The following is a 12500-nucleotide window of genomic DNA, read 5'->3' on the forward strand; positions in this document are numbered from 1 at the left end:
AGTGATCCGGAAGGCCGTTACTGAAATAATAGGAAGGCCGGTAACTCCATCCATCGCCGGCCAGACCTCACTCCACAAATCGTTTTCCCCTCAACAGGAAAAGTCCCGAATCGCAATAAAAACAACAGTTCCATAAAGCCCAATAAATTTCACTCCAAATACGTGTGTTTCTGCGGCCGAAAGACTCGTGACGACTTCGGCTTTCCTCAGAGGCTTGTGACCGGGCAGTCAACAACGGAAACTCGCAAGATGGTTTCAGCCTCAACTCTGATTGGTCCATTTGAATTTGACCGCGCGCTGGCAACACGACCGTTGTTGACTTGTGACCGGGCAGTCAACAACGGTCTTGTTGTTGTTGGGGAGCCTGTGATGTATTAAAAATAACAATAAAAAAAAGCACATGACAAAAAAACACCACAAAAAAAAAATAATGATAAGAATAAGTTTAACGAATGCTGTGTCACCCCGAGTGAAAAGTCACCTAACGATTGCTGGATCACCCCGATTGAATGGTAACTGTCAGCTGTGCTTACATGATCTTCTCCGAACAGCTTTTTCCGCACATCTAATGCCCTTTGGGCAGACTGTAGAGCAGCCTTAAAATAACCTAACGAATGCTGTGTCACCCCGAGTGAATGGTAACTCCTGGCTGTGGTGGCATGATCTTCTCCGAACAATTTTATCCGCACATCTAATGCCAACTGCTTTGACTGCAGAGCAGAGGTAAAATCACCCAACGAATGCTGTGTCACCCCGAGTGAATCGTAACTATTGGCTGTGGTGGCATGATCTTCTCGGAACAATTTTAACCGCACATCTAATGACCGCTGCTTTGACTGCAGAGCAGAGGTAAAATCACCTAACGAATGCTGTGTCACCCCGAGTGAATGGTAACTATCGGCTGTGGTGGCATGATCTACTCCGAGCAATTTTATCCGCACATCTAATGCCCGCTGCTTTGAGTGCAGAGCAGAAGTAAAATTGCCCAACGAATGCTGTGTCACCCCGAGTGAATGGTAACTATCAGCCGTCCTTGCATGATCTTCTCCGAACACTTTTATTCGCACATCAAGTGCTCGTTGATCAGACTGCAGAGCAGCGGTAAAATCACCTAACGAATGCTGTGTCACCCCGAGTGAATGATAACTATCAGCTGTGGTGGCATGATCTTGTCCGAGCAATTTTATCCGCACATCTAATGCCCGCTTCTTTGAGTGCAGAGCAGAAGTAAAATTGCCCAGGGAATGCTGTGTCACCCCGAGTGAATCGTGACTATTGGCTGTGGTGGCATGATCTTCTCCCAACAATTTTATCCGCACATCTAATGCCCGCTGCTTTGACTCCAGAGCAGACGTAAAATCGCCCATCGAATGCTGTGTCACCCCGAGTGAATCGTGACTATTGGCTGTGGTGGCATGATCTTCTCCGAACAATTTTAACCGCACATCTAATGCCCGCTGCTTTGACTTCAGCGCAGCGGTAAAATCACCTAACGAATTCTGTGTCACCCCGAGTGAATGGTAACTATCGGCTGTGGTGGCATGATCTACTCCGAGCAATTTTATCCGCACATCTAATGCCCGCTGCTTTGAGTGCAGAGCAGAAGTAAAATTGCCCAACGAATGCTGTGTCACCCCGAGTGAATGGTAACTATCAGCCGTCCTTGCATGATCTTCTCCGAACACTTTTATTCGCACATCAAGTGCTCGTTTATCAGACTGCAGAGCAGCGGTAAAATCACCTAACGAATGCTGTGTCACCCCGAGTGAATGATAACTATCGGCTGTGGTGGCATGATCTTGTCCGAGCAATTTTATCCGCACATCTAATGCCCGCTGCTTTGAGTGCAGAGCAGAAGTAAAATTGCCCAACGAATGCTGTGTCACCCCGAGTGAATCGTGACTATTGGCTGTGGTGGCATGATCTTCTCCGAACAATTTTATCCGCACATCTAATGCCCGCTGCTTTGACTCCAGAGCAGACGTAAAATCGCCCAACGAATGCTGTGTCACCCCGAGTGAATCGTGACTATTTGCTGTGGTGGCATGATCTTCTCCGAACAATTTTATCCGAACATCTAATGCCCGCTGCTTTGACTTCAGCGCAGCGGTAAAATCACCTAACGAATGCTGAGTGACCCCGAGTGAATGGTAACTATCAGCCGTCCTTGCATGATCTTCTCCGAACACTTTTATTCGCACATCAAGTGCTCGTTTATCAGACTGCAGAGCAGCGGTAAAATCACCTAACGAATGCTGTGTCACCCCGAGTGAATGATAACTATCAGCTGTGATTGCATGATCTTCTCCGAACATTTTTATCCGAACATCAAGTGCCCGTTGATCAGACTGCACAGCGGACGTAAAATCCCCTAACAAATACTGTGTAACCCCGAGTGAATGGTAACTATTGGCTGTGGTGGCATGATCTTCTCCGAACAATTTTATCCGCACATCTAATGCCCGCTGTTTTGACTGCAGAGAAGAAGTAAAATCGCCCAACGAATGCTGTGTCACCCCGAGTGAATCGTAACTATTAGCTGTGGTGGCATGATCTTCTCCGAACAATTTTATCCGCACATCTAATGCCCGCTGCTTTGACTGCAGAGCAGAAGTAAAATCACCAAAGGAATGCTGTGTCACCCCGAGTGAATGGTAACTATTGGCTGTGGTGGCATGATCTTCTCCGAGCAATTTTATCCGCACATCTAATGCCCGCTGCTTTGAGTGCAGAGCAGACATAAAATCGCCTAACGAATGCTGTGTCACCCCGAGTGAATCGTAACTATTGGCTGTGCTTGCATGATCTTCTCCAAACAACTTTATCCGCACATCTAATGCCCGCTGCTTTGACTGCAGAGCAGAGGTAAAATCGGCTAAAGAATGCTGTGTCACCCCGAGTGAATCGTAACTATTGGCTGTGCTGACATGATCTTCTCCGAACAGCTTTTTTCGTACATCTAATGCCGTTTGGGCAGACTGTAGAGCAGCCTTAAAATAACCTAACGAATGCTGTGTCACCCTGAGTGAATCGTAAGTATTGGCTGTGGTGGCATGATCTTCTCCAAGCAATTTTATCTGCACATTTAACGCCCGCTGCTTTGACTGCAGAGCAGAGGTAAAATCACCTAACGAATGCTGTGTCACCCCGAGTGAATGGTAACTTTCAGCTGTGCTTCCATGATCTTCTCCTAACACTTTTATTCGCACATCAAGTGCTCGTTGATCAGACTGCAGAGCAGCGGTAAAATCACCTAACGAATGCTGTGTCACCCCGAGTGAATGATAGCTATCAGCTGTGATTGCATGATCTTCTCCAAACAATTTTATCCGCACATCAAGTGCTCGTTGATCAGACTGCAGAGCGGACGTAAAATCTCCTAACAAATGCTGTGTAACCCCGAGTGAATGGTAACTATTGGCTGTGGTGGCATGATCTTCTCCGAACAATTTTATCCGCACATCTAATGCCCGCTGCTTTGACTGCAGAGCAGAGGTAAAATCAGCCAACGAATGCTGTGTCACCCCCAGTGAATCGTGACTATTGGCTGTACTTGCATGATCTTCTCCGAACAATTTTATCCGCACATCTAATGCCCGCTGCTTTGACTGCAGAGCAGACGTAAAATCACCTAACGAATGCTGCGTCACCCCGAGTGAATGGTAGCTATTGGCTGTGGTGGCATGATCTTCTCCGAACAATTTTAACCGCACATCTAATGCCCGCTGCTTTGACTGCACAGCAGAAGTAAAATCACCTAACGAATGCTGTGTCACCCCGATTGAATGGTAACTTTCAGCTGTGCTTCCATGATCTTCTCCTAACACTTTTAGGCGCACATCAAGTGCTTGTTGATCAGACTGCAGAGCAGCGGTAAAATCACCTAACGAATGCTGTGTCACCGCGAGTGAATGGTAACTTTTGGCTGTGGTGGCATGATCTTCTCCGAACAATTTTATCCGTTCATTTAATGCCCGCTGCTTTGACTGCAGAGCAGAGGTAAAATCGCCTAACGAATGCTGTGTCACCCCGAGTGAATCGTGACTATTGGCTGTGGTGGCATGATCTTCTCCGAACAATTTTATCCGCACATCTAATGCCCGCTGCTTTGACTGCAGAGCAGAAGTAAAATCCCCTAACGAATGCTGTGTGACCCCGAGTGAATGGTAACTATCAGCTGTGCTTGCATGATCATCTCCGAACAGTTTTTTCCGCACATGAAGTGCCCTTTGGGCAGACTTGAGAGCAGAGATAAAATCACCTAACGAATGCTGGATCACCCCGATTGAATGGTAACTATCAGCTGTGCTTGCATGGTCTTCTCCGAACAGTTTTTTCCGCACATGAAGTGCCCTTTGGGCAGACTGGAGAGCAGAGATAAAGTCACCTAACGAATGCTGGATCACCCCGAGTGAACGGTAACTATCAGGTGTACTTGCATGATAATCTCCGAAAAGTTTTTTCCGCACATGAAATGCCCTTTGGGCAGACTTGAGAGCAGAGATAAAATCACCTAACGAGTGCTGGATCACCCCAATTGAATGGTAACTATCAGCTGCGCTTGCCTGATCTTCTCCGAACAGTTTTTTCCGCACATGAAGTGCCCTTTGGGCAGACTTGAGAGCAGAGATAAAATCACCTAACCAATGCTGTATCACCCCGATTGAATGGTAACTATCGGCTGTGCTTGCATGATCTTCTCCGAACAAATTTGTTAATACATGTAATGCCCTTTGCGCAGACTGAAGGGCAGACGTAAAATCACCTAACGAATGCTGTGTAACCCCAAGTGATAGGTAGCTATGGGTTAAGAATGCATTTGCTTCTTGTGTATCTGTTATCAATACGATATCAGGAGCGCCGCATGTTTTGAAATCAAGAGCATTTGAGTAGTTCTTCTCGTGGTGGTGCAATTCACCGAAGTCTTGGTAGAAGTTTGCGAGAGGCTCATTGGACTCTTGAGAATGAACGGTCACAGTTGATTCAACGTTCCCTCCTGGGCCTGGAGAACTCTGTTGGGTTTGCTCCAGTGTTGCTAGGTGACGTGCGAGTGATTCTTCAAAACCTGATTCAACAATTTCCTCTTCGGTGAATGTTGACCCCAGAAGTGCCAAAACCTTAGCGCAAAAATGAAACAAATAAAAAGGGGTTTTGGAATTTATCTGGAGGTCATTTAATGTTTGGAGGGCAGGGTTGATTACAAATTGCTTGGTGTCAGTGTCAAAGAAATTCTTTGCTGCTTTCCTGACGTGAGATATAACTAGGAATTGCATTGGCCAATTACCCGAGATACAAGTGTTTATTTGAAGCTTTTTGACATTGTTTGGTTCTTTTCCTTTGCATGCCAGAGGTGGAATAACAATGAGTTGCTTGTCTTCGGCAGAATTGCATTCCTTGCGTGCTTTGTTATAGTAGTAAGTCGAGGTAGATGGGTCGTTTAAGAACTGATAATAGACCGCCATGACTTGGTAAACAACCAGCCTTAAAATTTTCTGCTCTCCACTTTCACGCATTAAAGAAAGAGCGTCTTGCAGGCACTGTATCCCGCTCTCATCCTCGCCCATAACAAGCTCACAGATGCCAAAATAACACTTGTACTTACTCCTTTCATCATCAGAAACTGATAATGAAGATGTCAACTGGATTTCATATGCCTTCTTCAGAAGTTGCATTGCACTTCCTTCTGCACCCCAAATGATCTCACCAAATGCTTTAGAAGCTAGTAAACGACTCTGGTAATGCGCCTTTCCAAGAGCATTGGCTGCCTTTTGGGCCGAATCGTAGATATTATTGAAATTTTGCGACTCAATGGAACACGAAAACAACGAATCCAGAAACATTTCTGCTTTTATCAAAACTTTAAAAACATTCTCGGCTATCCTGGGATCTGTGCAGCCGTCTACTAGGCTTTCTATAAAAAGCTGTTTTTCCTCATAGAATGCAACGAATGCATCCATAGAATGACCCTGTAGAAACTCGTCATTCAGTTTGTTGAAACGAGAAATGAAATACGCATGTATACGGCACTTTGCATTTGCTATTATTTCTTTCATTTCTTGTTGTCCTGTTTCTTTAGCAAATGACTGAAGAAGTTTATGCATTGTGAATGTTCCATACTGGGAGTTTGAATCGAGAAGGGATTTTCTTCGGAGTCGTTGCAACATTCTCTTGGCCTTAATTAACCCCGTAACATTCAGTACAGCTGAGGCGAGATCCATGGTGAAACATCCTGGAAGAACAGACAAAGACACAAATGCTTCTTTTTCTGCAGGAGAAAGTCTGTGGAAGGACTTTTCATATAAGAACTGCAATCTTTTATCATCTGGATAATCTGGATTGTCTAAGATGTCAACGATGCTTTCTTTTGCGGACTCAATGAACTCAATCAAACACTGACTTGGTTGAACATCATCTTCACAAACTAAAGAGCACATTAATCTCATTGCAAGAGGCACACACCCACATATTTGGGCAATTCTTGCGCAGTCGTCAGGACTAGCATTTGGCACTAATTCATGAACTAGAGCACGAGAGGAGGTATTATCCAGTGGTCTTATTCTTATTGATCTGTGACCTTGGAAATTCAAGTTCATATATTCAAATGACTCTCGTGTGGTCACCACCAGAGTTATCTTCTCATTTCGCGTAAGAATTTCTTCAAATAGTTGCAGGACGTCTTCTTTTACTTTTGGGAAGCCACTCTCTAGTAGATCATCTACATTATCCAGAATAAGTACGAAGGAATCTGAAATGCTACCCAGGGTCTCGATGAGTTCATTTTCAAAGGACAGACTCGTGGTGGGTTGCCTTACGAGGCTGAAAATCTTTGATGTCATATCTCCCTTTGTCTGAAGTCCTCGTAATGAAAGGAAACAAACAGGAAAGCCTCGAGACTGCAGTTGGTGCCCCGCCGCTATTGCAACCGATGTCTTTCCGAATCCGGGTGAGCCCCAGATGGTCACAAGTCGGGTATCTTCGGAACTCACGAGATCCACGATCTCTTGGCATTCACTCTGTCGGCCAGTGAAGTTTGGAACCATTGAAGGAAGACAAGATCTTGCGACTGTTGGCTTGATGTCTTTGTAATGCAAAAGTAAAACACAAAGTAGACATTGCGTCATTTTGGCGGGAAAAACGTGTTAATGTCGTCATTTTAGTACGAGGTTTTGCAAAATGTCGTTCGTGTCAAAACAAGTAACACGGCAGCAGTTTTGACATTTTTCGATCAGCAAAAAGGCCCAGGTAACAGCAATAAGAATAACTGAGAAACCTATACTGTTAACAAAGAGTAAGATTAATCGTACGGGTTATAAATCTTCTCAGTATTTTCGCTAAAAACAAACAGTCAAAACTCGTACTCGTACTGGTTCTCGTCCTAGAATCTAAAGGTCCCTAATTTAAGCAAACACGACGGCTGCGGAAACGACAACTCCACAAAGCAAGAATATGGTTGGTTAAGAAAGGAAAAACACTCGTGCTGCACCTGAAGCACGGCTTTCCGTGCGTTTCTTTGCACGTGCAGCACGAATTTCCGTGCATTTTTTGCCGCACTTCACAAAACAACAATGTGAAATCCCCAAATTTTAGGTTGTAGCGACAACGTTAGGCTCAGTCTCCAGCCGTAGGATCGCGGGCGCACCGAGACACCCAACGTGAGCATATAACAATGAACCATTTATTTTCTATTTTTACTTTATAACCGGTTCATACCCCAACAAAAACAATGCTTTATTAGATCTAAAAATTTCTAACTTACAGAGCTTTTGTCCGCAGTTGGCGAGTGCTATTCGAGGCGGGCAAAGGAGGAAAAAAGAAAATTTAAAAGTCCCATAAATGATATTTAAAGAGCAAACTTAGAAGCAATGTAATGTAGTTTTTTATTTATACTTCCTCTTTACTCCAGTCCATCTGAAGTGACCTTTTTTTTTTTCTGTTGTCGTTCTCTTTGTTTGCCTATCTTTTATCATTATATTTGTGCCTCCATGAATCGATTTTTTTCCTTTAGACGTAAAATTATTTATTCTGCCTCCTAGCTAGATTAGCTTCTTAGTTATTTTCTAGGGGGCATTGTTCCTTTCTATTATTTATTTTCTGTATCCTCATTCATGTGTGGTACAAATAAACTTTTTGTTGCTTTTGTTGTTGTTGTTCCTGTAGTTTATATCCAGAGTGAGACTGAGTGAGGGCGGGTAGTCAATATTGGGAGTAACATACAATGTTACGATTTTGAGAATTGTACTCGTATATCACAAAAACTTCTGTAATCGTCCTCCTTTTTCAGGATTTCCAGGAGTTTATTCTTTAGTTCGCTTTTAAATTGATTTCCGAGTCTATTTAGTGTTTTGATAGAGAGTGGAATGGTGTTGCACATCAGCTCTAGCTTGCTCAACATAGTAATTCTCGTTAGCAACAGATCTAGACCCCATCCAGCTAAAGAATAGTTTTCCCGTATTTTACAACCTGAACAAGACGGAATAATCGCAAATACTTTCGATAGCGCTAATTTTATTGGAGTGACGTTTTCGTTGCCGTAGCCGTCTTCTTGCTGAAATTCCCTATTGTAGAAGTCAAAGAAACTCATGTCAAATCAACACAGATCCAAACTTGGTCACGTTCCAGAGATGATGTAACCGAACAAAACTTCTCTGCACTGCAGAAAGTATTTGGTGATAAAAAGGAAAGCAAAGTTGTTTGTGATGTCATCTCAGAAATTGACCCATGGCTCTGACTAGCTTAGCTGTGGTACAAAATTTAATAACTAACGGTTTCGTTTATTCTTATTTTAAGTGTACATGGCAGATTTTTCTTTCGAAACATCATGGTTTTCTGAGATGAAAACAATTAGTAAAATTCCATACTGATTTTCCTTTCGTGTCCTAATCAAAAATTTCACTTCCGGTGGGGTACAAAACTGCACTGGTAGGGAGACTGGCAACAGAACTATGACGTCACTTACGATAATAGAGAGCTTACGAAACGAGGACGACGACGGCTACGAGGACTTCATTTAAAAATACGAGTTCGCGTTATTCATATCACTACGAAACTATTTCATGTCGTTTCGCGTTAAAAATGTGTAGTAACTGTTGAGGAATTAAACTGGTATGAGTGAGTTCGAAGCTTAGAGAGAGAACTGAAAATTCATCGTCATGTGCTAACGTCCTCCACAGAACCTTGAATTTGGTCATTTCACGTCGTCACTTAGGAGATGACTGCAAAGAAATGTACCACAATGTAATTATAAAACGCACGTGCAGAGCGTGCAGAGCAATTGTTTTTGCTCCCTGAACCTATTGTTTTGTAGCGTCGTCGTTGCCATCGGCGTCGTCGTTTCGTAAGCTCCCTATTAAATTTTTCCGGGGCCCGAAGTTTCTTTCTTTTTAGATTCGGAAGTTGCTGAAACTGTTTCTGAGATGTGCTATATTTGCTTGCAATAATGAAAGTAGACAAAAGAACAAACTTTTCATCCCTAAAATTGCGTTCTTGTTTTGACGTCACAGTTTCGGGGATTGTACAGTGTTGCAATAAATAACTGAAATCTTCTTCCGGTCAAAAATTATGTGTTTTGTCATGCCTATTGCTATCCTTGCTGTTTTTCAAAATAGGCTTGAAAACAGTTAAGTTTTACTTCTTACCTGTTTTTTCCGCTTCTCTATCTCTTTCATCTTGCCTCTTTTTTAGCTCATGGATCTCGTTCTCCAACGCAATGATATCGTCTTTGCTTGCATTCCCTTCTAGTTTCATCCTCAATTCAGCTGTCAAATCCTCCACAGCTGAAGTAATATGCTCCTCTACCCTTGTACAAACCTTTTCGGCTGCCAAATTGCATTCCCTTTGCTCTGTTTTCCAGTCTTCGATCATCTGTTCCAACCTGGCGACCTCTTCTTTGTCAGCAGCAAGGATCTGCACGTTCTGTGTTATGGCTGTTAAGAAATCCCTAATCTCTTCCATATCTGCATTTCTGCTCTCTAAACATTTTATGTATGCTTGATTCTCTTTCTTTACCTGTTCTTCCAACTTACGGACTTCTGTTGTTGGAAAGTCAGATGCAGTCAAACTTCCAATGGCATCAATCGATGCAGTTGAGATTCCCAGAGCTTTGAACGCTTCATTAGCATACTGAATGTTCTGGTCAAATGTTGCTTTGTCCATCTCCAAGCGAGAGGAATGACAAACCGTATTCCTCAAACGCCGAAGCTGATCAATGGCCAGTGCAAAGGTTTCGGCATTATCTCCTACTGGGCTCAACACAGATCCATGGAAACTTCCATGCGGAACAGCTCGGGGCTTCACATACAAATCACTCAGTGTTGTGTGATGCATACTGAAGGACTCTGCAAAGATAGTAGCCTGGAACAAGGCAGTGCAATCCCATTCATTGTATGACTGGTGGGTAGGAACTTTGGTTTTCCCTCCCTCTTCAGAGAGAAAGAGATTTCTCACAGCAGTAGAGTCATCCCAAAGCTTGAAGCCAGGGCGATGCCCAATGGTGGTGTTCCACATCGTCTTAAAAGTCTGACGTAAGGCCTTTGGGAATTCATTTAAAACCAGAGACAAACACTTGAAATGATTTAACTCCTCGTCACGATAAGGGTGCAAGGACATCACGCGTTAGTTATAATATGGCAATGCCGCAATGGCGAAAAGGACCTAAGCCAAAAATAAATGAATAAATATAATAAGTGGATTTCAATTCATTCACCTCTTACGGGAAAATAAATTATGATTTGCTTATTCTGGAAAGCTCGGCTTTAACATGTTCTCAAAAAGAGAACAAGAAAATAATTTTCAAAGCTATGATGTCTGAACGGAATTATTTAAAGACAGAGGGAAAGAGTTCCATTACTCGCTTCGTGTCGACGAGTTTTGCCAGGCTTACAAAATGAGTTTGCACGGAAACCTATCCATGACGATTCATTTTAAGTTGAAGCGACTAAGAGTCCATCCGCCGCAGAAACTAAACCGAAAACGTTATATGTGTAAACAAAACTGAGCCCTATCCAATATGCTTTTTCCTCTCGGCGAAAGAGATATCTGGTATAGAGTATATAAATCCAAAAAGATCGCATTTTAGTAACCGACAGGTCAATCGTTAAGACATCTCGACCGCTGACTGTGGTTTGGAGAAATTTGAATGAAGCTTACAAAGTTTCAAGGCAAAGACCCAACAATTTGACAGTCCAGCCAATCCTTTTTCATTCGTCTATAAATTAGAGAGAGATCATTGAAACACTCAAGTGTTTCTGGAGATAAGCACTATAGCCTGTATATAAGAAAAGTTAGACGATTGCACAGAGAACCCAAGAAAAATACGTGCAGGCACGCGTGTATTGCATATCCTCACGGGATCAGTCCTGTATTACACAGAGTAGCGAACATTCGTTTATATTACATGAGGAGGTAGGTGAGAGTAAAAGTACATGGTCTGACGATTTTCTTTTCCCAATTTACAAACTTACAATAAACCTTAAACTCTACAGTACCTCTAATGATAACAATATCTGCAGATTTAGAAATGCAACAATACTAGTTTATGGTTCTACTATACAACATTACTCTCTAATAGAACTAATGGTAACAAGAACGGCCGCTTTAACTATATGTCTGCAGCAACCTTAATGGTAGAAATAAAATAAATAAATGAAAAAGACAAACGCAAACACAAATTCTTTGATTGCACTCACGTGATAATACGGCCATGTTGGTGCGAAAACAATAGAAAAATATAGCATAAGTTTTGCATAATAATAGAGTCAAATTCCCAAAGGACTTTTTCATTATTGTTCTTTCCACTAACATGGCCGCTGTGAGGTCGACGCAATCAAAGAATGGCTGCAGGGGTTCGCCCACGCCTCGCGTCACTCAATCCATATTTTTTGATTGATTGAAAAGGTGCTACGTTTTAAAACAGGACCATTACTTTTTGAAAACATGCATGGAGTTATTAACTATTTTGTCAAGTATTGTAAACAAGCTGTTTGTATATTTCGAGACTAGGTCGTGTTTCCTTCAGTTTACAAATGTAAATATGATATCTGGCGACAAGTATCAGATGGTGTAATAATAATATTTCTGATTTAGTAACTATACCAAGAAGTATACCTCTGAGGAGACGAATTAATCTTTCCATAGAGCGAGTTTCGAATTGAGTGTCGTAGAACCAAAACCACAGTTATTACTTTGGCCAATCAAAAAGGACGCAGATAATCCGGTAAACCAATCAAAACTCGAAGTAATTACACGTAGCCGACACAAAGCGCAGGAAAAATGCGCACGCTGCGGGTCACGATTGGTTTTGGTTTCACTTCTGATTGGTTGAAAAAGTGGGGCGAGAACTTTGAACAAATCACTGAGTGAAGTAATCATAAACCAAAGCAATTCGAGAATTTACACCACAGGAATAAATCAATTAGATTTTCAGTTTCTTCTCCGCAGAAAGTACAAATATCAGACAGTTTCAATTTCAATCGTTAGTCGCAATTCTTCAATGAAGAAGTCTG

The 12500-nt window shown here is 42.5% G+C and overlaps 1 protein-coding gene across 1 annotated transcript in view; it reads right to left on the minus strand.

Annotated features, from left to right (window-relative positions):
• Positions 1 to 12500, minus strand: part of LOC138049648 (uncharacterized) — a 23720-nt gene that overhangs the window by 7514 nt on the left and 3706 nt on the right. The window contains exons 2-6 of the mRNA XM_068896024.1: positions 9636 to 10650; positions 4889 to 7078; positions 4640 to 4756; positions 3198 to 4387; positions 482 to 2945 (exon numbers count right to left, since the gene is read on the minus strand). Of these exons, the coding sequence (XP_068752125.1) occupies positions 482 to 2945; positions 3198 to 4387; positions 4640 to 4756; positions 4889 to 7078; positions 9636 to 10605 (6931 nt within the window). The 5' untranslated portion in view covers positions 10606 to 10650. The remainder of the gene's footprint in view (positions 1 to 481; positions 2946 to 3197; positions 4388 to 4639; positions 4757 to 4888; positions 7079 to 9635; positions 10651 to 12500) is intronic.

Source organism: Montipora capricornis, chromosome 5, assembly GCF_036669925.1.
Source record: "Montipora capricornis isolate CH-2021 chromosome 5, ASM3666992v2, whole genome shotgun sequence".
Lineage (NCBI taxonomy): Eukaryota > Metazoa > Cnidaria > Anthozoa > Scleractinia > Acroporidae > Montipora > Montipora capricornis.